At 34.4% G+C, this 26,460-nt stretch overlaps 1 protein-coding gene across 4 annotated transcripts in view; it reads right to left on the bottom strand.

Annotated features, from left to right (window-relative positions):
• The window catches only part of LOC136033860 (metabotropic glycine receptor-like), a 232,924-nt gene that overhangs the window by 181,654 nt on the left and 24,810 nt on the right, over positions 1-26,460 (bottom strand). For 2 of the 4 annotated variants that reach the window (XM_065714828.1, XM_065714827.1), the window contains exons 2-3: positions 14,195-14,285; positions 11,944-12,430 (exon numbers count right to left, since the gene is read on the bottom strand). In XM_065714828.1, the coding sequence (XP_065570900.1) occupies positions 11,944-12,391 (448 nt within the window). In that variant the 5' untranslated portion in view covers positions 12,392-12,430; positions 14,195-14,285. Of the gene's footprint in view, positions 1-11,943; positions 12,970-14,194; positions 14,286-26,460 lie in introns of those variants that run through there. The other 2 variants (XM_065714829.1, XM_065714826.1) reach the window with 2 other exon arrangements.

Below are 26,460 nucleotides of genomic sequence, written 5' to 3'. Positions count from 1 at the left end.
ACTGTCAACAAATCTGATAACTAGGTCTTTGTGGATGACTTGACCCCCCACAGTCGGCAGGGGAAGGACTGCAAGCTATGAACTTTGCCCATTGCTTGAGTAGCCTATAGTATTAGTTATTGGGAAGTATACAGACGTTTGTCAGAGGAGATTTTTGTGGTGGAGGGGGGCCGATTAAGTGGGATGAACTTTCCACCGAGAAACTTTTCGTGGGGGAGGGGATTTTCCATGGAGGGAGAGCCGGATTTTCAAGCATTTTTATAAAAAACGATCAGAAATTAAATAAGAAAAGCAAGTTTTTTCAACTGAATGTAAGGAGCAGCATTAAAACGTAAAACGAACAGAAATTATTACGTATATGAGGGGGGTCGCCCTCTCCTCAATACCTCTTTCTTTACGCCAAAGTTTTTCTAGAACTTTTAAAAGAGCTTATCATTCTGATAAAACGACCTTTTTGATTTAGGAGTCATTCTTAAAAAGCTGAACAAAAATCAAAAATCAAACTTTAGAGTAAAGACCGAGATAATGAGGAGAGGGCGATCCCCCTCACCTTATACATTTAATAATTCCTGTTCTTTTTAATTTTTAATGTTGCTCCTTACTTTCAGTTGAAAAAACTTGTTTTTTTATTTAATCAAACTATATCGATTCCCCTTTAAAATGAATTCTTTGATTCCCATCTGCTTCTCTAGTTTGATGAATCTAATACTGATTTTCACTCGTTAAAAGTGAAAATCTTGACAGATCTTATTCCCAAGGAGCTTAAAATCCGTGTTACGCGTACTTTTAAGATTTTTTAATCATAATTCGCACTATGGAATGACCGATAGAGTGAATATTGAATAATATTGTATCCGACATTGATATCACATCTGTGCCATTTTAAATTAAACCAAAAAAAAATTATGAAAACTTGTAAGTTAATTAAAAACTAAAACTAACAAAAATTACCCTATGCAGGGTAAAATATTAAACTTAACTCGACCAACAATTATTTTCATAGGGCAGCCCAGTAGCGCTCTTTTCTTTATTTCTTTTCTTTTTTCTCAGGTCAATTCGTATGGAAGGGGTGGTCGTAAAAACTTTGAAGGCACTCGTTATATTGAAAGCTCTAGCACCATTTTTCAGTGTCAAAAGTGACTGGATGAAAGCCACTCTCCTTCTCGGGCACTTCTTTCCGCCTGTTCCACTGCCGCCCCGCCAAGAGACATCTGATTACGATTTTGAAACAGCCGTTTTGTTCAAAAGATTTGAAAAATGCAACATACCTCCAGGAGTAAAATGACCTCAACCCTCCCTGGAGCAAATGGCATTATAATAGGCAAGTTACCACATGTTTACATATAGGTTTTCAGTGAAAGAGAGGGAGCGTTTGGTCCTGAGTATCCAACACTTCAGCTCAAAGGCCTAGAATATCCTTCTCTGGCACAAGAATATCATACATATCCTTGGAAGAAGGAGGGATCAAAATTTTTCGCTCCAGATTACTTTTATTCGAGCAAGCTCTTGCGGATCGTTCGATATACCAAGATTCCAAGAATTTCCCAAGAGTGTAGGCATGCTCTTACAACGACATGCTTACATTAGTAATTTGAAAGATGCTATCAGCACCTACCTTTTCAAATTATTTATAATGTTTTGGGAAAGGCCTAGGAAATCAAGTTGGAACTTAGAAAGAGCATTGGAGAGGGTGGGAAGAGTAGGCTCTAAATTTTGACTTATGAGGAAGATAGACGAATTAAAAGACTCTATTTGGCATCCAGTTCATCTAAATGCCATATTCGTAGCTTCTCAGGAACAAGTTGGGGGGGGGATTTAAAATTTAACAAATTTTTGCTCAAAAAGAAGTGGGAAGTGTGACAAGAGATATTCAAATTTTGTGTTGGGAGAGGGTAAAGGGACTAGACAGTTTGGATAGGCAATCCACACAAAATTAATCTTTCAATATTATAAGCTCCTATCTACAAATTTCATACTTTATTACTAGGTAGCGAGATAAATAAAAGGTGACTGTGTGCTGTCAGGTTGTCTAAATAGCTTATCTTCGACATAATACCTTAAGTTACACATTTTTATCCCCAAGACCATAATATCTCAGGAACAGCAAATGGTACCAACTGAAAAAAAAATCAGGAAACATTGAGGGAAGATGAGCAGGTATACGTTGATTTACGACTTGGGAAAGCTAAATAAAAAGACATCTCGTGCATACAAGATGCCAAAATACCAATACCTTAGAAAGCAGAAATCACATTTTTAATTTGAAATTGGAGTAATTTGAATTGGTTTTAATCTTGTACTCTTTTTTAAGCTAGAAAATGATTTGGATGCGGCCGACCCCCTCCTATACCTTTTTGTGCTATCCTTCCGCAGCTCCAAGATATATAATCAAGCATTAACTTTGTAACTGTTCACAATAGTCGAAAGGTTAAACAAATATGCCTTCGGTAAATGGCATGATCCCACAGCCCCTAGAGCAAGGAGCATGCATTATACAAGTTGCCAATTTTTTTACTCGTAAGTCTTATTATCGAAAAAGGGGACTTGTATATTTTAACCTGGGTATTTGATTGGCTCGAAACTATCAGACATCGGTTTCTCGGTCCAGAAAACCATACAACGGGGACGAAGGTAAGTATTGGAGGGCTTAGAAATGGCTTAAATCGCTTGATGCCGGTAACAACTTGTAATTTAATTGCAAATCTATTGCATAATTTAATTGCAAATCTATTGCAAATTGTTTTCTAGGTCAAGATTCTTAGAGCTTCGCAATTGTATGCTTTGAAACCTCTCCTATACCTGAATAATAAATCAAATGGCGCTGAATGGCTCTGATTTTTCAATTTATTTTCAGCATGTCTGGAATGGCTTAAGGAATTGAATTGAAACTTCAAGGGAATATCGGAGGAGGGATTGATTAAATTTTGAATTTAGACTTGAGGGTAAGCAAAGGTAACTTAAGGCACTATGCGTATTTGGTTTGTCAAAATAGCATGTCTGGGATATCTTACAGACAAGGAACCACTGGGGGAGGGCGGGGGGCCGGCTTGAATTGTAAGAGGATGTTAGGAGGCGATGTAGGTCTCAATTTTGACCGGGGAAGAGGGTATGGATAAATCGAAAGAAATTTTGTTTTCATGCAATTAAAATGGCATATCTGGAACATATCGGGAACTAAAGATGGGGTTTGAGCTGAAACTTTTGTGTTTAGCGATGAGGGAGATAAGAGGACTTCATTGTTATTATTTACAAGAGACGGTGTAGGAGCCTCATGTTGTGTTTTCGATCCTCCTTTTTTGTTGTCTCTCCAATCAGCTAGAAAATGACACTTTTAAGTTTTTTCGTCAGGTGGGTCCCTATTAAGAGAGCAAGTTTATAATTAATTTTACCTCTAAGAGTTGTGTTTGTTGACCATTTAGACAGGGCCAGTTAGACCTTAATAAAGACAAAATATTCTGAAGATTGATTGTGCCTATGTTTGACACCTTACACTAGGCAAATAAATTTTGTTGTTTTTGATCGGCTTACACTTAATAGGCATGCAGACAGAGTCAAAGGGACCTTAATGAAGACAAAAGCTATAGAAACAAATTCTTGTAATGGTTTCTTGATACCCAGCGTAGACGTAAATGTGGTTTGCCCTCGATCGGCTAGCAGCTTTCCGGGCAAACATAATGGACCAGACGAACTCAAGAGGAAGTGATTGTTTTGAAAACATGTGGTTTGTATTAATTGCCAAAATGGGCTAAATATTATTTTATCGGTTGATGTGAAACTTTCCAGGTATTCGTTAGAATTTAAAATAAATGGAAAGAGAAACTGCAATTAAAACCAAGAGGTAAGCGCAAAAACAAAGATAATTTGAGGGTATATAATAAGGTACCCTAAAAAACAGTTAACCACTAAAAAGACTAAGACCAAACACTAAAAAAGATAAAAAACCTGAAATGAAAAAATACATAATGAATGAAAAGTATAGGCTACAAAGAAAAAGAAAGTCAAGGTATTAGAATACAGCTGTAGGACAGAGCTATATCCCTTTCCGAGCCATAATAGTGATTTAGTAATAGTTTGGTAGTTGAGCACTTCTAAAGGAAACGTGTTAATGAACTAAATATAGTACGGTTCGGATTTTTATATTATTGCGTTTCCAAACATCACAGCTGTTTTTACTGAAAACACATTCCACCTTTACCCTTTAATGGTCCTATATACTGCCTAAAAAACACATTTTTCGGTTATTTTTAATAACGTGTTATGTCACGTTTCTTTGTTAAAATGATTTTCTGCATTCTCAACTCAATGAAATCTAGTTTCGCCTAAGTGATAATTGTGGACATAAACATTATTGGAAATGATTTTAAACGTACATAACAACTGAAGGAATATGGAATAGAAAAATCTTGTAAATTATAAAGTCAGAATTTCGTTGTTTTTATATTTTTCACTATTTTTTTTTAGTTTTTTTTTTACTTATTTCCTATGGATGTATCTGGAGCCATCAGGGGGTAGAGTGCAATGGCAGGATAATGATCAGACCCTTTATAAAGAATTAAATTTTTAAAAAAAAGTTTTTTTTAACTGCAAGTAAGGAGCGACATTAAAACTTAAAAAGAAAAAAAATGTTCCATATATGAAAGGGGTTGTCCCCTCCTCAACGCCTCGCTCTTTACGCTAAAGTTTGACTCTTTGTCACAACTCTGCTTTTTAAAACAATAAAAAAACTTTAGCCTAAAGAGCGAGGTGTTGAACGTTCAGAAAATTTAATTTCTGAGCGTTTTTGAATTAATGCACGTTTTGATTTTGGCTCACTGCAAATGAATAAATAAAACGAAATTTAAGTTCCGTCAATTCCTTGCTCTTTACGCTAAAGCTTGAGTTTTGTCCCTAATCTTCAAGAATGACCCCCGAATAACAAGGGTTGTAGAATCAATAGTTGAAATTACCAAAAATAATTTAGCGTAAAGAGCAAAGTATTGTGGAGGAGACGAACCCCCTTATATACGTAACATTTTATGTTCTTTTTAAGTTTTAATGCTGCTCATTACTTCCAGTTGAAAAAATGTATTTATTGTCTCATTGTTTTTTTAAATAATGCTAGAAAATCCGGCACCTCCTTCATGGAAATTCTTTTCCCTCATGGAAAATTCCTCCATGGATAGATCCTCCCACCTCACCCCCTCCCCCCGACCCACCTCCACCCCAACGCTATTACTATATGCAATACTGTAGAAATATATTACTATATGTAATACATAGTAAAAATAAATTATATTACTATAGTAAATACTATAGTATTACTATATTACTATATATACTATATAGTATTACTGTATTACTATAGTAAAAATATATTACTATATGCAAACAGTGGTCAAAGTTTGTAGCTTGCAGCCTCTCTCCTGGGGACTGTGGGGGATGAAATCGTCCCCAAAGACATAGTTATTAGGTTTTCGATTAAGTTGAACAGAATGACTATCTCAAATTTTGATCTAGCAGCATTGGGGAAAAATGTGCGTGGGAGGGGGCCTAGGTGCCCTCCAATTTTTTTAGTCACTTGAAAAGGGGCACTAAAACATTAATTTCCGTTAGAATTAACCCTCTTGCGACATTCTAGGACAACTGGGTCGATACGATCAGCCCTGGAGAAAAAACAAACAAAAAAACGACAGATAAACACGCATGTGTGATTTGTAGATTTTTGATTTTTGATTTTTGTAGATAGAAGCTTGTAACTTCTACAGTAGTGTTCTCTGACACGCTGAATCTGATGGTGTGATTTTCGTTAAGAATCTATAACCTTTAGGGGGTGTTTAGCCCTATTTTCTAAAATAAGGCAAATTTTATCAGGCTTGTAACTTTTGATGGGTAAGACTAAACCAAATGAAACTTATATATTTGAAATCAGCATTAAAATGTAATTTTTTATGTAGCTAATTTTTATGAAACTTATATATTTGAAATCAGCATTAAAATGTATTTTTTTATGTAGCTATTGGTACAAAAATTCCGTTTACAGTTTTTATTTTATTCATTTATTTCCCTCAAAATCGAGCAGTATACAAAACACATAAATGACACTGCAAAAGAAAAGAAATACGTCAACAAAAGAAACAAAAATGCTGATTTTTGTTTCTAGTGCTGATTAAGTGCTAAAGTGCTGATTTAAAATAGATTTATTAACATAGCTGAATAGCATGCATAAAAAAAAATCAAATATTATATTCTATTTTCTTGGATCTTTTGTATGGAAGTAGTTAGCCATCAAACTGATACAAATAATTTCGTACCAGTTGTGTTTAATTGCTATTAGATTAGATTAAACAAAAAAAAACAAGTTTTTTTAATGAAAGTAAGGAGCGACATTAAAGACGTAATTTCTTAAAACAGAAATTACTCCGGATACGAAAGGGTCTTTTCGTCCTCAACGCCTCGCTCTTTACGCTAAAGTTTGACTCTTTCTCTTAACTTGACTTCTTAAAAATTAAAAAAACTTTAGCGTAAAGAGCAAGGCGTTGAGGACGAAAAGCCCCTTTCATATACGGAGTAATTTCTGTTCGTTTCAAGTTTTAATGTCGCTCCTTACTTTCATAAAAACTTTTTTTTTTTTTAATTTCTGGACGTTTTAAATTAATGCATTTTTTTATCTTGGCTCTCCGCGCATAAATAATTAAAACGAAATTTGCATATTAATTTTTTGGGGCTAATTGGAAGATTTTGAGAAAAAAGGAGCGAGAGAGGAGGCCTAGTTGCCCTCCAATTTTTTGAATATATAAAAAGGCAACTATAACTTTTAATTTTTTTACTACAGTTTTCATAAGCGAAGTATTACGAGGAGGTAAACCCCTCATATCCGTAATAATTTCTGTTCTTTTTAAGTATTAATGCTGCTTCTCACTTTCAGTAGAAAAAACTTTTAATATTTATTTTTTCATTGTTTTTTTTTAAATAATGCTTGAAAATCCTGCGCCCCCTCCATTGAAAGTCTCTTACCCCATGAGAAGTTCCTCGATGGAAAGATCCTCCCACGTAACCCCCCCCCCCTCAACTCTCTCCCCAAACCAAAAAAATCCCCCTGAAAACGTCTGTACACTTCCCAGTAACCATTACTATATGTAAACACAGGTCAAAGTTTGTAACTTGCAGCCCCTACCATGGGGACTGCGGGGGAGTAAGTCGTCCCCAAAGACATAGTTATTAGGTTCTTTGATTATGGTAAATAAAATGGCTATCTCAGAATTTTGATCCGGTGACTTTGGAGAAAAAATGAGCGTGGGAGGGGGCCTAGGTGCCCTCCAATTTTTTTGGTCACTTAAAAAGGGCACTAGAACTTTTAACTTCCGTTAGAATGAGCCCTTTCGCGACATTCTAGGACCACTGAGTCGATACGATCACCCCTGGAAAAAAAAAATAAATAAACACGCATCCGTGATTTCTCTTCTGGCAAAAAAAGCGAAATTCGACAGTTTTGTCGATAAGGGCTTGAAACTTCTACAACAAGGTTCTCTGATACGCAAAATCTAATGGTGTGATTTTCGTTAATATTCCATATATGAAAGGGGTTGTCCCCTCCTCAACGCCTCGCTCTTTACGCTAAAGTTTGACTCTTTGTCACAACTCTGCTTTTTAAAACAATAAAAAAACTTTAGCCTAAAGAGCGAGGTGTTGAACGTTCAGAAAATTTAATTTCTGAGCGTTTTTGAATTAATGCACGTTTTGATTTTGGCTCACTGCAAATGAATAAATAAAACGAAATTTAAGTTTCGTCAATTCCTCGCTCTCTACGCTAAAGCTTGAGTTTTGTCCCTAATCTTCAAGAATGACCCCCAAATCACAAGGGCTGTAGAATCAATAGTTGAAATTACTAAAAATAGTTTAGCGTAAAGAGCAAAGTATTGTGGAGGAGACGAACCCCCTTATATACGTAACATTTTATGTTCTTTTTAAGTTTTAATGCTGCTCATTACTTCCAGATGAAAAAAAGTATTTATTGTCTCATTGTTTTTTTAAATAATGCTAGAAAATCCGGCACCTCCTTCATGGAAATTCTTTTCCCTCGTGAAAAATTTCTCCATGGATAGATCCTACCACCTCAAACCCTCCCCCCGACCCACCTCCAACCCAACGCTATTACTATATGCAATACTATAAAAATATATTACTATATGTAATACATAGTAAAAATAAATTATATTAATATAGTAAATACTATAGTATTACTATATTACTATATATACTATATAGTATTACTGTATTACTATAGTAGAAACATATTACTATATGCAAACAATGGTCAAAGTTTGTAGCTTGGAGGGCATAGGTGCCCTCCAATTTTTTTAGTCACTTGAAAAGGGGCACTAAAACATTAATTTCCGTTAGAATTAACCCTCTTGCGACATTCTAGGACAACTGGGTCGATACGATCAGCCCTGGAGAAAAAACAAACAAAAAAACGACAGATAAACACGCATGTGTGATCTGTCTTCTGGCAAAAAATACAGAATTCTGCATTTTTGTAGATAGAAGCTTGTAACTTCTACAGTAGTGTTCTCTGACACGCTGAATCTGATGGTGTGATTTTCGTTAAGAATCTATAACCTTTAGGGGGTGTTTAGCCCTATTTTCTAAAATAAGGCAAATTTTATCAGGCTTGTAACTTTTGATGGTTAAGAATAAACCAAATGAAACTTATATATTTGAAATCAGCATTAAAATGTAATTTTTTATGTAGCTAATTTTTATGAAACTTATATATTTGAAATCAGCATTAAAATGTATTTTTTTATGTAGCTATTGGTACAAAAATTCCGTTTACAGTTTTTATTTTATTCATTTATTTCCCTCAAAATCGAGCAGTATACAAAACACATAAATGACACTGCAAAAGAAAAGAAATACGTCAACAAAAGAAACAAAGTGCTGATTTAAAATAGGTTTATTAACATAGCTGAATAGCATGCATAAAAAAAAATCAAATATTATATTCTATTTTCTTGGATCTTTTGTATGGAAGTAGTTAGCCATCAAACTGATACAAATAATTTCGTACCAGTTGTGTTTAATTGCTATTAGATTAGATTAAACAAAAAAAAAACAAGTTTTTTTAATGAAAGTAAGGAGCGACATTAAAGACGTAATTTCTTAAAACAGAAATTACTCCGGATATGAGAGGGTCTTTTCGTCCTCAACGCCTCGCTCTTTACGCTTGACTCTTTCTCTTAACTTGACTTCTTAAAAATTAAAAAAAAACTTTAGCGTAAAGAGCAAGGCGTTGAGGACGAAAAGCCCCTTTCATATACGGAGTAATTTCTGTTCGTTTCAAGTTTTAATGTCGCTCCTTACTTTCATAAAAACTTGTTTTTTTTTTGTTTAATTTCTGGACGTTTTAAATTAATGCATTTTTTTATCTTGGCTCTCCGCGCATAAATAATTAAAACGAAATTTGCATATTAATTTTTTGGGGCTAATTGGAAGATTTTGAGAAAAAAGGAGCGAGAGAGGAGGCCTAGTTGCCCTCCAATTTTTTGAATATATAAAAAGGCAACTATAACTTTTAATTTTTTTACTAACGTTTTCATAAGTAAAAAATATACGTAACTTACGATTTAACTTACGTAGCGAACTTCTATATTCGTATGTTTTATTGCGTTTATGAGGGGGATCACCCCTCGTCGATACCTCGCTCTTTACATTAAAGCTTAAATTTTGTCCCAACTCCTTAAGAATGACCCCTGAATCACAAAGGCCATAGAATAAATAGTTGAAATTACTAAAAATAATTTAGCGTAAAGAGCGAGGTATTACGAGGAGGTAAACCCCTCATATGCGTAATAATTTCTGTTCTTTTTAAGTATTAATGCTGCTTCTCACTTTCAGTAGAAAAAACTTTTAATATTAATTTTTTCATTGTTTTTTTTTTAAATAATGCTTAAAAATCCTGCGCCCCCTCCATTGAAAGTCTCTTACCCCATGAGAAGTTCCTCCATGGAAAGATCCTCCCACGTAACCCCCCCTCAACTCTCCCCCCAAACCAAAAAAATTCCCCTGAAAACGTCTGTACACTTCCCAGTAACCATTACTATATGTAAACACAGGTCAAAGTTTGTAACTTGCAGCCCCTACCATGGGGACTGCGGGGGAGTAAGTCGTCCCCAAAGACATAGTTATTAGGTTTTTCGATTATGGTAAATAAAATGGCTATCTCAGAATTTTGATCCGGTGACTTTGGGGAAAAAATGAGCGTGGGAGGGGGCCTAGGTGCCCTCCAATTTTTTTGGTCACTTAAAAAGGGCACTAGAACTTTTAACTTCCGTTAGAATGAGCCCTTTCGCGACATTCTAGGACCACTGAGTCGATACGATCACCCCTGGAAAAAAAAAATAAATAAATAAACACGCATCCGTGATTTCTCTTCTGGCAAAAAAAGCGAAATTCGACAGTTTTGTCGATAAGGGCTTGAAACTTCTACAACAAGGTTCTCTGATACGCTAAATCTGATGGTGTGATTTTCGTTAAGATCGTATGACTTTTAGGCGGTATTTCCCCCTATTTTCTAAAATGAGGCAAATTTTCTCAGGCTCGTAACTTTTGACGGGTAAGACTAATCTTGATGAAATTTATATATTTCAAATCAGCATTAAAATACGATTCAATTGATGTAACTATTGGCATCAAAATTCCAATTTTTAGAGTTTTGGTTACTATTGAGCCGGGTCGCTCCTTACTACAGTTCGTTACCACGAACTGTTTGATAAAGGTAAGATTTATTTATAATCAATACACATTCAATAATACACTATACTAATCCCTCCAAAAGAACCCTTAACCTGCAAATTACGGGGAAATATATACGGATCACAGGCGCTCAGGGAAAAATAGTCATATACTGAAAGAACAAAAGAGAAAAAAAATCAAAAAATAACTAATAGGCCACACAAAATTTATTTTCAGAAAGTATCCATGGTCTCCAAAGAACAGAGAAGATATGTGTGTTATTAAAACGCTAATTAGGGATGGGAAAAAAAGAAAGAAAGAGAGGGGGTCAGGAAGGGAGAGAGATAAAAAGAAAGCGGGAAGAATGTTAATCATCTATCAGAATTTATTCTGACTCTGAGACCAGCTCTAAAAGTTCGAAGCAAATATACAATAATAATAATAATAATAATAATAATAATAATAATAATAATAATAATAATAATAATAATAATAATAATAATAATAATAATAATAATAATAATAATAATAATAATAATAATAATAATAATAATAATAATGATAATGATAATAATGATAATAATGATAATAATAATAATAATAATGATAATAATAGAGAGCAACTGATAAAAATTAATAAAAAAAAGTAGGTACGCAACATTTATCTAGAGGTCTTTTGAAAGTGCCAAACGAGTGGTATTTTCGATCCAAATCAGGAGGGGTATTCCACGCAGTATGATATGCAATTATGGGATTGAAACCAAATCTTACTGTTGAATGAAACGGATCAGAACCTTCTGAGGGTTGTGGAGCGGATAATTCGACCGACCAGATACAAAGCAGAAGTAAATTTAAGGGGCCTGGGAATATCACTGTAAATCTGAAGAAAAGTGAAAGATGAACAGGAGAAAATATAAATTTTTCCAATACCAAGTAACAGTTTGGTTGCTGATTAATTTACTTCCTGGATAAGGATAATGGTTTTATTATAAGTACTGGAAAGTGATTTAAGGAAAGAAGGAAAAGTAAGCATCCAAATAAAGAAATACATTTCAGCCGTGCAAAGGCTTGACTCACTAATGTCGGCATTCTGTTTAAACTTTTATTTTTGTAACTCCAATATTGATGATTAGCCTCTGTAACAAACAAGGATAAAGTCTATCCACCTCAACCTCCAGTGAATAGGTGGTCAAGAAGCGAAATCGCAAAATTTGATATTGTTTTCCTTACCTGCTGTGCAATTTCCCCCAATCATCTGCTGAGACTCAACAATGCGTAGAAATTTTGTAACAATATCCCTATCTGGCTTAACTTCCTGTTCGTCATTCTTATAAATTTCATCTGCTTGCCATTCGTCGATTATTTCGTCGTACAGCTCACTATTGCCTTCAAACAAACTTATTACATTTGGTGATCCTTTTGAATGAAAGAACTCTTGCGTTGGTGTGGTCTTCTTAATTTCATGAAGAGTAGTGAAAATACTATTTGCTTCATTAATAACAGTTACTTTTGGACGCTGATTCTTATTTCCGAGTCGAGTCTTCAGAACAAAGCTGCTCAAATCTTCCACTGAACGACGTTCAGCACTTTTCTTTAATCTCGACTTTTTATGCCTTATTCGATTACTTCTGCCCCCAGAGGATGTGTCCTCAAAGCTCAATAATTCAGTACTAAGCATTTCACCTGAAACATCAGAGAATTCGGCGGATTTTGCATACTGAAACAGAGAACTGGTCTTAGCGACACTTAAATGAGCAATTTTGTTCACCTCATTGTTGTTTTGTAGACCCTTTACAGTATTCCAAATAGTGCACAGAAGTAGTATCTGTATATACATTTTAATCCTTTACGGTACCAGGAATTTCGCTATTGTTATCTGATATTTTAGCTAAAACGCTTAACTAAGCATTTCTTATAAATACAAGTAACACAAAAATTTTACTCAGCATAGAAGAAGCAGAACTTGGTCCATATCCGTAAGAGGTGGAGTATGTTTCTCCGAATTATTTAAAAATTGTATTATGCAAAAGGAAAATTATTTGCTGGACAAAAATGACAATTAAAATTACAGCAATCTTTTTTATGAACGACTAAGCCATATATCCAACAATTGGTTGAGTATTTTATATCTTCAAGTGAACCAACCAACGTCTACTCCCGTTTACAGTAATTATACATAAATGACACTTATTCACGTAATCATCGCTACACAGCCTGGTCAACCTATGTTACTTCACAATTAGAAGACTGATGACTGATTTGAGTTTCCACAGAACGGGAAGCACCTTTTCTCCTTTTAAACGGAGCAGTATCAGTGGAAAGGGGACGGGAACTTCCAAGAGTTTAGAATGTTTCAACTTACCTGAAGAAAGCAATATCTAGAATATTTCTTGTTTTTTCAGAAGAGCTCATTATTAAAATGTCTTCAAGTAGAAAAAGGATATGTTAAAGTTAAGGATAATATTAAAGTAACTATGTCCACCTATGTGGCCAATGCATACCTAAGAAAACCTAAATTTCAGAAGGGAATGTCAGCAAGTTTATAATTTCACTTAAGGTCATTCTCCCAGAATTGAAGCCAATGCTATTTTCCTATAGCAGTGAAATGCGTATTAACAACAGACACGAGCAGATTCTTTGATGAAAAACTTACTGTGGCTTCATTGAAAGCTTTGACATGAATAGGCCGAACAAATTTGAATTTTTATTTTCTTTAGAGTTTCCCAATTGTTTATATGTTTCCAAATTGGTTTGAAGTTAAGTGTCGTATACCCGGTAGTAACTAGTATGAGGCTTATTGATGACGTACCTTAAGATCAGATTAAATCCCAACAAAATAGTCTAATAAGTTGTGTTGCTTAGCAACATTGCTGCTTTCATACATGTTCGTCTTTTTCAGGTTCCATATGCTCATATTTTGTTTTTGGTTTATCAAATAGTATAAGAAATCAAAACGTCAAAACAATCCTAGCTCCAAAAGTAAACTTTTGTGATCATGTCTAATCGAACTTCCTTATAGCACAAAAGTATGTCTCCAAACATAAGGTTGAGACTAGGCTTCTAATAACGAATTCATAGAAAATTCAACCTGGAGTTGAAAACTAAAACCTTTCTCAATTGACAGTTTTTTAATTTACATTAGATTTTTAATGTCAGAGTAACTATAGGGAAAGCTGTTGGATCTCAGAAAAACTTAGGGGAATTAAAAAACTGTCTTATCTATGTCTTCTGTTGAAGCATAGTAAGTACGATCTCTTTGGGAGGAGTCTAAATCATTGTCAGCAAGCTATCTTTCAGAAGGATAGTCATACCTGAAACAAGCTTGTTGAAGCGTAAGAATAGGCCGAAGCATCATTATACAGTCTTCTAGGGCCCAAAGCTGATATGACCTCCGTGGGGGGAAGAGTACCCAGAAAACATGCTAAGAATTTTGAAATAACTCCCTGCCTTTGTCTTTTCAGAATCTCAGATCTGATCTTACCTCTACGTGAAGAAAAGGGAGAGGCTGTCCAAACACGATCCTCTATGGCTGGAGAAGTATATTGGATTCTAATTTCATTTCTTCAAGATATCTGTCAAAGGAAAAAAGATTTCTAAAAAATAAAAACTCATCAGAAGTAAAAGTAACTATGCTAGTTCGGTAGCAAGAAGATTAAGAAGAAGCGAAATCCTTGTCGCCACGACTACTTTTCCAAAAAATTATCAGAATCTATCCAAACTTAGTGTGAACTAAGAGTTAGCCTTCAAATTGTAAGCTTAGCCCGTTTCAACTCGGGGGGGGGGGATTTAAAGGAGTTTCCTACGTCTTTTACCATCATAACAGCAAGAAAGAGACGTCAGATTATTATAGAATTAACTGCGAACGAAGACATAGTTATCCCATACGTTTCTTTTGGGTGTCTAGACACAACCTGATATCTGTAGAAGGAGGTGAAGGGTTCATTAAATTCTCGTCAAAGGATATTCACTACAAGTGATATTCAGATGCCTACAAAACTTGGCAAATAGTAGTACCTCGTATCCAAGTCATGTCTCTTGGATATAAGATCCAACGCGATATGTGCAACTTTGTCAGATAACTAAAAAGTCCCCGCAGTATATTGTCAACCATGTCTTTGGGAATTTGCACATAATGTATCAATTGTTTTAATGATAATGGGAATGGATAAATAGCGTTTTTTTCTAATAACGCAATACTTTATTTTTAATACGTATTTTCATAACGCATTACTTCATTTCAATTACCGAGGGGATTGAGAGAATACAAGACGGGGAGTTGGAAGCCTTAACAAAGAGTTCTCGATAAAAACAAGTTTTTAATGGTACCACTTTTATGCTTCCCAGCATTTTCAGTCCTGGAAGGGCACCTAAAATTGTAGTTTTTGGTGCCACATCGCACTTCACGAAGTAGATATTCGACAAATCTTTCAGAAATACGTAGAGAGGAACAGTTGTTGTCAAATAGGCTATTTAATTTCTCCCTGTGATGTTATTCTAACCTGCTATCCTAGCCATAAAATAATAATTAGAAATAAATAATGAGTGGCATACTAACAATGCAATGTCATGACTTTCCTCGTCCTTTAAGATAGTGGGCTCAAAGCCTGCAGTGGAGGATGTTAAACTATTGGAAATTTATCGGTTATCCTTAAATTTGTATAAATCCCATTTTCAGGTCCTCCGGCTCTCTTTCGAAGTTCCTATGAGTTTGTTGTAGTAACAAACTTTTATTATTAAGATTAACCGAAATAATAGTTAACTTTCCTTAATCAACTTTAAATAGCGATTCTTCCTCAACAGATATTTTTTTCAAAACGCGTTCGTTTACAATGGTCCATGGTTCACTCTTTACTAGGTTACAATTATTTCTAGAGCCATGATGCAAGGGAGAAGAATTTTCCTGCTAAGTGTACATTCTGTAGTTTTTTCAAGTTTATAATTAATACAACCCTTATTCTCCCGCATAAGTTCATTTCCTATACGTGTAAAAATATTAAGGAAAGAAGAGGAAAATTAGTTATAAATTAAGTAGGAAAGTGTGAGAGAAAAGATTTTGTTTTCGGGTCATACTATGATTTTTTCTTGCTATTAATTTAAAAACAATTTCCAATAAACAACTTTACTGAAAAAAAGAAAAAAAATGCAAATGACCATAGATTGTCAGTTTAATTTACATATACTGATATTTATTCCTTGAAATTTTAAGTATTTTTTATTTATTAAAGAATAAAGTGAAAACACTTAAAATATGTTTTGCTTTCAATAAAGTGCAAATTATGTTCCGGTCGGGAGAAGCCATGGGGGTTATCAGCCCTGCTCATGTTAATTTTTGCTTGTTTTGAGTTTGACTCGGCTATTTGTTGTAATTTCTGTTTGTTTCATTAATTAATTGAAAGTGATTGTTGGTAGTTTTACCCGGAGAAGATTATTGAACTTTATTTCGGCTAATTTTTGGCTTAATAGGGTTCTTTACTTTCTTTGAAAAACTTGTTTTGTGTACAACGTTTTTAAAAGTAATTTATGCTCGTTTTTTATTGACATTAAACAAAAAACGAGTTTTTTTTAACTGCAAGTAAGGAGCGACATTAAAACCTAAAACGATCAGAAATTGTTCCGTATATGAAAGGTTTGTCCCCTCCTCAATGCCACGCTCTTTACGCTAGAGTTTGACTCTTTGTCACAACTCTACTTTTTAGAACAATAAAAAACGTTAGCGTAAAGAGCGCGGCGTTGAGGAGGGGAAAGCCCCTTTCATATACGGAACAACTTCTCTTCGTTTTAAGTTTTAATGTCGTTCCTTACTTGCAATTAAAAAAAACTTTTTTTTTCATTTAATTTTTGAATATTTTTGAGTTAATGCATGTTTTGATTTTGGCTCACCGCACATGAATCATTAAAACGAAATTTGCACATTATTTTTTTTTGCTAAATAGCTTTCTCATAGTTTTGATCGGACGACATTGATAAAAAATCGGTGGGGGAGGGGGCCTAGCTGCCCTCTAATTTTTGGCTAGTTAAAAATGCAACTAGAATTTCTTGTTTTTTACGAAAATTTTGTTAGTAATAAATACACGTAACTTACGAATTAACTTATGTAATGAACTTCTACATTTGTGTATTTCTATCGCGTATTTGAGGGGATTCGCCCACTCGTCAATACCTCGCTCTTTACACTAGAGCTTGAATCTCGTCCCAACTCTTTAAGACCCCTGAATGACAAAGGCCGTAGAATAAATAGTTGACATTACTAGAAATACTTTAGCGTAAAGAGCAAGGTATTATGGAGGAGATGAACCCCCTTATATGCGTAATGTTTTCTGTTAGGTTTAAGTTTTAATACTGTTCATTACCTCCAGTTGTAAAAAAAAAATATTTTCTCACTTTTTTTTCAATAATGCTAGAAAATCCTGCGCCCCCTTCGTGGAAATTCTCTTCCCTCATGATAAATTCCTCTAGGGAAAGCTCCTCCCGCGTAACCACCTCCCCTGACCCATTCCCACCCCAACGCGAAAAAGTCCCCCTGAAAACGTTTGTACACCTCATAATAACCATTACTGTGTTTAAATAATGGTCAAAGTTTGTAACTTGCAGCCCCTCCACCAGGGACTAAGGGGGATGAAGTCGTCCCCAAAGAGATAGTTATTAGGTTATTGACTAAGTTGAACAGAATGGCTATCTCAAAAATTTGATCCGGTTACTTCGGGAAAAATATGCCTGGGAGGGGGCCTTAGTGCCCTCCAATTTTTTCTGTCACTTACAAAGGACACTAAAACATTTAATATCCGTTATAAAGAACCCTCTCATGACATTTTAGGACTAATGGGTCGATACGATCACCCCTGGGAATAAAAAAAAAAAACAAAAAAAAAACAAACAAACAAATACACACATCTGTGATCTGTCTTCTGGCAAAAAATACAAAATTCCACATTTAAATAGATAGGAGGTTGAAACTTCTACAGTAGGCTTCTCTGGTACACTGAATCTGATGGTGTGATCTTCGTTAAGATTCTATGACTCTTAGGGGTATTTCCCTCTATTTTCTTAAATAGGGCAAATTTTCTCAAGCTCATAACTTTTGATGGGTACAACTAAACTTGATGAAACATATATATTTAAAATCAGCATTAAAATGTAATTCTTTTGATGTAACTATTGGTATCAAAATGCCGTTTTTAAAGTTTCGGTTACTATTGAGCCGGGTCGCTCCTTACTACAGTTCGTTACTATGAACTGTTTGACAGTCTTTCCCATGAAAAAAAAAACAAACAATATTTTATTTTTTTGCGGTTTTTTATCTATAAGAATCCATAGTTTGTCTTGCTAATTGTATCTTGGAGAAACTTTTTCAAAATTTTTCCATACTGACACAAATACTATTTCTAAGTTAGATTTGTACCTCTTCAAACTGACCTGAAAACATAAAACTTATTATAATTCCCAAAAGATTCGATGTACGCTTTTTGACAACCTGGGTGCGCTTGCACTTTTTTTATTAATTTAAATTGTAATTTTAGTCTCCCTGTCTCTGGACTAATGTATGCAACTTTAGCGTCATGGCCCAAAAGCATTTCCCCAATTTATTAACATATAAATTGAAAAAGAACAAAATGATATTAAGGTTTTGCTTTAAACCACTACTTAGACATTTGTTTAACGTGGCCATTTTGCAAGGCAACCAGAAATCAGTCGAAAAATCTTATCCAAACTAGTTTAATTGACGTGTGACGTCACTCTTAATCCTCCTACTTGAAAAATTTCATTTTATGATCTCAAGTCAGTTTCCTTCTAGAAGTGAGAAAGTAGACGTTGAAAAAAATGTTTTACACATGTCTATTATGTTTGCGTAAATTGAGCACCTGGTCATCCACTGACGATGCTACTATTGTTGATGACTAAAATCAAAAGTCTAGATTAAGCAAGTCTTGTAAATTGTATAGAAGATTAGCAGTGCAAATTGAAGACTGTAATTCCTGTCTTGAAAAGATTTATGACTCTCAACCTAGAGGTGTCCTATGCTCCAATTGTCACTAAGATAAACGTGATCAATGGGAAATACTTACCTGGCATGATTGCCATAAAACCTAAACGTAATTTCAGTTTATTTTTTAGAGACTGGTGTCATCATGGTTTTAAATTATTTTGGGAGGAAAAACCCGGTCTACGCTTCAATTTCTGGAATAATAATATAGCCTGGTTTTTACGACATCACTGTGAAGATACTGGCTACTCTTATAGGCCTACTGATTTTTATTTGGCTGTTACAGAAAATGATTCTTCATACGAGAATTTCATTGTGACATTGCTTCAAATAAGGAAATTCAAACATATAATTTTACAATTTAAACCAAAATAGTATTATTAACTTTAACAAAAGCATATAATAAAAATGAAGTTAGACTATGTTGTAGAAAATGTGACCCTGACTTTGCATGCCAAGATGTATAGAAGTTGAATCCTGACAAGCTGCCACCGCTTATCGTTACCGATGGTTATCTATACGTGGAAGAAAATATCTAAAGGATACGGAGTTCTCTACATACAAGTGTATTAATAAACAAATTCATAAACATTTTTAAGCATTTCACTCTTAGGGCACTAAAATTTATATTATATAGATAAAAACAGTATTTCTAACTAGAGAGTCGTTCACTCTAGCATTGTCACCATAAAGGTTGAGAAATTCCCTTTAAGTACATTCGCACCTTTCAAAAAAAAATAAATTTAATAGTGTATGAAAACCATAAATAAATTTTACGCAATAATACAGCAATAAATGCACGGTAATAGTGCGTGAAAACTACAGCAATATACTTTGAACTCACTTCCGATTTTGAATAATAGATTCCTTCATTTTCACATGCCCTCTTCACTGAAATATTGTTTAAGAAAAAAGTCAAGTGTATTGTTACTGTGATGAACTACAAGTTGACTAAGATTGGATAGGGATCGATGGGAACGTTGATTATAAATCAACACGATTCTACTCAAATTTTGAATAAAAGTAACAGTATTTTTCAATGGACAATGTCTCGAGATTAAAATTATAATTGTTCTTATCAATCTTTCAGCTATTGCCAACTTTATTGGACTATGACATAGTATTATGTTATATTTAAAAAAAAACTTTTATACATATAGATTAACAAATTTACTTCCCCAATCTGTTTGAATTTTTCTCCTTGAATATTGTTCTAAAATAGACTTAAGGACTCTAGCAACTTCATCACCACTCTTTCAACGCAATGGAATGACAAATGCATATCGACTAAAAACACTAATTGCAGTAAAATATACTAGTATGGGTTATTGTGACGACTTTGAATACCATCTAGAATGAAAATATCTACATGTAATATACGCAATGGGGAAAAGGCTTTAGTTTTTTTGTAGTGACTACCGTGAACTTTATGATTTCGATTAAGAGAGTAGCTGGTTTCATTTTTTCAATACTCTGTCAGCATTTTATTTTCAACTCCAGCGCCTCAAGCACGTTTGGTGGGGAGCTTAAACTCCCTATTTAGCCAATTATTTTCATATACACGTTTCATATCTTGTGTGATTTTGAACGTAAACTTGGTGTGAACCATTCTCTACCTTTTTGCATACTGATATGTGATACATTTTTTTAACACATTTTTGTTTGATACCTTTTTAAATCATCCATCCCACTTACCGTGCTAGTATTTTCTAAAAACTATTTAATTTTTTTTCCTCCATACTTCCTTAATCGTTTTAAAACATGTTTATTGCCAATTAGACTTTTTAGAAAGTTTGATGACTTCAAAAATGTATACGATTGACTATCAAATGATTCACTTCACTTACGATCTGCAATCAAATCTGACACAAAATCAATCAAATTGTTGCTCTTGTCATGAATTATACCTTCATTTTTTCTCATCAAAACTTCAGATAAATCTTCTTCCTGCTTTGGTTGTGGTGTTAGCAGTGGTGGTGCTAAAATAGCGACGAAGACCACACTGCCTTTCCATAACAAACAAATACAACGTAGAGACAATAGGGAAAATTTCAAGACAGTGGAAATTATTTCTGTAGATATTTCGGCCGTATGTCCAAGGGCCGTCTTCAGCACAATACAAGAATAAGAGAGAAACTATATATATATATATATATATATATATATATATATATATATATATATATATATATATATATATATATATATATAGGAATTACATCAAATTGTGAGGATTAAAACTGAATAATTAAAAACACTTTTCAAAACTTTATATATATATATATATATATATATATATATATATATATATATATATATATATATATATATATATACATATATATATATATATATATATATATATATATATATATATATATATATATATATATATATATATATATATATATATATATATATATATATATATATAAAGTTTCTCTCTTATTCTTGTATTATGCTGAAGACGACCCTTGGACATAGGGCCGAAATATCTACAGAAATAATTTCCACTGTCTTGAAATTTTCCCTATTGTCTCTACGTTGTATTTGTTTGTAGTGGTGGTGCTGGAGGTGAATTCTGAGTTTGACCAATGACATTTATTTTGAGTGGTCCTTCACGGTAGGGCTTATGCTTGTCGACAAGCTGAGGGGCATTTTGAAGAAAAATTACTTTTTCATCGTCGGTAATGGTCTCATTGTTGATAAATTTATCCAGAATATCGTCAAAGTACTCCTTTGGTGATATAGCTATTTGTGTTGGCGTCAATTTATAGCGTTTAACCACCTAAAGAATAGTGTTTACATGCCTTGCAGTTATTGGCAGCAACAATGAAAGGAAACTACCTCCCGCTTGAACAAGCCGTTTTCTCTTTGCAAGATAGGGCGCGTACAAGTGGACGATAGTTCTTTGTCCATTGCTTAAATACTTCTTGGAGTTGAACATTGTCTACAGTCAAAACTAAACAAAGCTCAGATAGGTGATTAATGAATTCATTGTCAATGCTATGTTTGAGAATAGCCTTCCTAAGCTGCGGTTTTGAAATACCTAGGACAGAAAATAAATACCTGTTTACATGTATTTTCTTCAGTGTCAAGATGGCAACTAATGACATTTTTTACTATTCACGGGTATATATACATTAATTTAATTATCATAAATATCCGTAGCCACACGTTACTCTTCAGGTGTGTTTCGATTGAGACCCAATAGTATGTAATCAGAAGGCTTATGCGTAGCTTGATTGTATGCTGAAAGTAAAAAATTTCGGCTCGTCTGGATATATTTGTTTGTTTAAAGTTACAAGAAAACTTGAATCACGAATAACCCTATGGATGATATAGTAAGTACAATTCAAAGCAAGTGTTCCCATACATTTGCTCTGATGAAAGATATTGTGGAGAACAACAGTGACAACATTTTTTTCATGATGAGACCAGTCCGTGAATAACTGTTAAATCTCCTGAGACCATTCTTCAATGGATTCAGCTAAATCATCAATAACCAACCACCAGTTTGGTTCAATAAAATTGAAGACGTAAAGTCCCCGTATGAATTTTATATCTGGTACAATAGTCTTTATTTTGTCATAGGACTTTTACCACACACTATGGCAAAAATAAAAATTTGTAGGATTTTCTAAAAATGTTTTATTGCGATTATGAATTATTTTCGTTAAAAGTGTTGTTTTGTCAGACATTGAAGGTCCGCAAAGAAATGATCTGAATGGTATTTTAAATTGATACATATTACACTTCTTACCGTGAAAATACAACTAACATAACCTAGTGTTAGTCTGTTCAATAAATACTAAATGAAATAAAAATATGTTCTCTTTAATATATAAGAAAATACATTACATATTTACATAGGCACTTGAATATACGTACATGGACATTTAAAAAGGCACTTAGTCATAGCAACATCCGCAAGCGAAGCTGCTGGAAGACGTAGCAGCAACTGCGTTGGCTGAAGGTTTGGGCCCCGGAGAGGGTGGCGGCGGGATAAGAAACATAAAATAGTAAAATATTAAGTGATTTTTTAAAACAACGATTCCGCCTTGCACAAAAAAATTAAACATGTAAAAAACACTAGAGTAACACACAGCTGAGCTGGAGACTGAGCGATACAAATTGAGAAAACCTATGGAGATAGACAAAAAGGACTCTTCTCCCACAAACTATTGAGCTTTCTCCAGACCGACAGGCCGTCTGTACTCTACGCATATGTCACGATCTGAAGTTGGGTTATGACCAAGTAGTATTACTATCACAGAGTCCACGTGCAAATATATTATATCTGATATGGCCAACCTGGTATTTTGTCAACTTTCACTTTATTGTTTTTAAATTTTAAAGAGCGAATGGCCATGACATTCACCATTAGGGCTAGACTATTTTCTACACAGTTCCTATAAATACTCTCCAGACCGAAAGGCCGCCTGTACTCTACACATACGTGAAGTTCTGAAGTTAGGTAACGAATTTGGGTACTCCAACATCGTCCTCTTGCACATAAATTTTATCCAATACAAGCTGTTGGGGTGGCGCTTCGCGCCACCCCAACACCTAGTTGGTGGGGGCGCTTTGCACCCGCACCCCAAGCCCCCTCACGCGCGTAAGTCGTTACGCGCCATATTGGTTACGCGCCATTGTAGTTGTGTCCTTGTATCACACCTGTGAATATAGATAGATATGAATATATTTTTAACTACGTAAAACTTGCGAATATACAACATTCTTGGCTGTCCCATTGTCTGTGCATATAAATAGATTGTCAGGTTTACCGACTCTTGAACATGCAACATATAATTGTCCATGGGAAAAACAATCTGTATTCAGATCTATACCTTATTCTTCTAATGATTGCCCTTGAGCTTTGTTGATGGTGATTGCTAATCGAACATTCCCTGTGTCCCCGTCGTCATTTATATATCTCCCTGTGCCCCCCGGCGTCCACGTTGTTGTTGTTTCCCTGTGTCCCTGATTGCTAATCGAACATTCCTTGTGTCCCGGCCGCTTTCTCTTTGAGTGTCTCGGTCGTCATTTATATTCCCTATATTGTCCCTGTGTCCAACCTGTAAATATAGGTAGATATATATATATATGTATATATATATATATATATATATATATATATATATATATATATATATATATATATATATATATATATATATATATATATAAAATATATATATATATATATATATATATATATATATATATATATATATATATATATATATATATATTTAACTACGTAAAACTTGCGAATATACATCATTCTTGGCTGACCCATTGTCTGTGCATATAAATAGATTGTCAGGTTTTCCTGACTCTTGAACATGCAACATATAATTTTCCATGGGTAAAACAATCTGTATTCAGATCTATACCTCATTATTCTAATGATTGCCCTTGAGCTTTGTTGATGGTGATTGCTAATCGAACATTCCCTGTGTCCCCGTCGTCATTTATGTCCCGGTCTTTAATTTCGTCAGTCGACAAACATGACGTCAGTCGACACACAAACATGACGTCACTCGACACACACACACACACACACACAGACAACTTATTTTTATATATATAGATGGTCAAACTAGCATTTTTTCAACTCTAACTTTATAGTTTTTAAATTTTAAAGATTGAATGGCCCCGACATTTGCTCTTGGTACTAGACTGTTTTCTACACAATTCCTATAAACATTCATGTAGAAATTTTCCTTTATATAGTGTGAAGTCTTGCAGATTTTTTGATATTCTCATTGTGTGCTTGCACACAGTAAACCTTCGGACTCGTAAGCACACCATTGGATACCAAGTTGCTTCCCGTCTCAGATTTTATAAGCAATAACTTATTTGGGACCTGGTCCTTCGCTAGGTCCGGTAATGGACTCATTCTAGTGAGTGTAATCCATTCGAGAACTAATGTGCTTACTGTTTTCCAAATCGTCTAATAAATCTTCAGTTTTAACTTTTAACAATAATGAATCTGCATCCCAATAACAGAAATGAGCTGTTCCGCTCCCTGATCATTGGAGCTTGGACACATTGTAATAAAATTTCAACGTGAGTTTTTTTTGAAATTTTGTAATATGACTCTGCCAGCGGTAATGTTTTTATTTAAAACTACATTTCTTTTTTCCTATGTAAAAGGACAAGATTTGTGTCTATGATCGTGAACGATGTGAAATTTGGATCTGCAATGATTAAGGTACATTTTTTGGGCCGGTTACACCTCACTACAACTCCTATGGCGCACACTGTCGCACTTGCTAAGACCCAGAAAGTACATCATACATGGACCCAAAGTGATCCTGTGGATGTGTTTAGACCACACTGCCATCTATAGGTTAATAACCAGAAAGTGTATCATACATGGACCCCAAGTGGGCGTTTGGTCTTGTTGACTCCATACTACCAGATGAGGATTTAAGAGCTAGAAATTATTCCATACATCCCCCCTCCCACAAAAAAGTGACCCTTTGCATCCATAGACAAGCTAATAGAATAACATGCTTTTGTTCTTAGAAAACCAATAGATGTCTAGACTGTATAACGGCTCTACTGCTAGAAATGGCGGAAAATCCTTTGTTTGCAGACAGCAAAGGGCTATATGTGTGTGAGGCATAAAAATATTGGGTTGTGATCAATCTGGACTATTTCCTTACTTGAGAGGGCCTGAAGGTTTTTTCCTGGTCCTCAAGGGTTTTTTGAACAATCAAAGAAACTATTATGTAACGCCTACGCTTTGTCTTGATGAAAACATTCCTTATTACGCAACTACCAAAAGTAAACATGATTTATTGGGGCCCTGAAGGTTTTTTCCTGCCCTCATAGGTTTTTTAAAAAGCCAAAGAAACTATTATGTAACGTGTACGTTTTCATCTTTATGAAAAATTCCGTATTATGTAAAAACCAAAAGTAAACATGATCTGGTGGGGTCCCGAAGGTTTTTTCCTGGCTCTTGCGTGTAAGTTAAGCCATTAATATAACAACCGAAGCAAAAGCATCTGACTAACAACCGAAGCAAACTAATAACAGCTTCGTCTTGATGGTATCGCTGTTAAACTTCTTCATTATCTTAGATCATAAAAGGAAAAAAGGAGTTGTGGCTATATCTGCGTTTCAAACCATGGAGGGGGTACTAATTTGAATACCCAAACTATTTCTCGAGATACGCTCTTTTGACAATGTGCATGCACATAACGTCTTTTGAGTTAGTTCAAGCTTTCCCTCAGTATTGTAAATGGAGTAGTGTGTTAGTAGTAGTGGTGGTAATTGCAGTAATATCGGTAGCATATAAATATTGCTTTTTTGGTCATCTTCCTTATCCTTTTCTGAAACTTCTAAATTAATATACTCAGTTATGTCAGATTTGAGACCTTTATACAATCCGTATAACGTTTTTTGATTTAGTTCAATACTCTCCTCAGAATTATCTGAAAGGCTTATCTGAATGGACTTTTTCTTCTAGGAAAGTTAAGTTCAAACATGTAAAGCTTTCTGAATAACATACACTATGTGTAAGAAATGAACGAATTTCCTAACTTGCAGCCCTAGCCCTGAGGAGAGTGCTGATGTTCATATCCCCAAAGACATAATTACCGTACCTTTCAAGAATGCTGAACAAAATAGTTATCTTATTATTTCGATCGGATGTGCTGTCGGGAATGATATGCTTCGGAGGGGATGGGGCTGATTGCCCCCCATTCACTTTTGACTCCTAAAAAAGACACTAAAACTTCCAACTTCCAATC

The sequence above is a fragment of the Artemia franciscana genome, chromosome 12 (genome assembly GCF_032884065.1).
Source record: "Artemia franciscana chromosome 12, ASM3288406v1, whole genome shotgun sequence".
NCBI classification, from domain to species: Eukaryota; Metazoa; Arthropoda; class Branchiopoda; order Anostraca; family Artemiidae; genus Artemia; species Artemia franciscana.
This window is presented reverse-complemented; position numbering and strand designations above follow the sequence as displayed.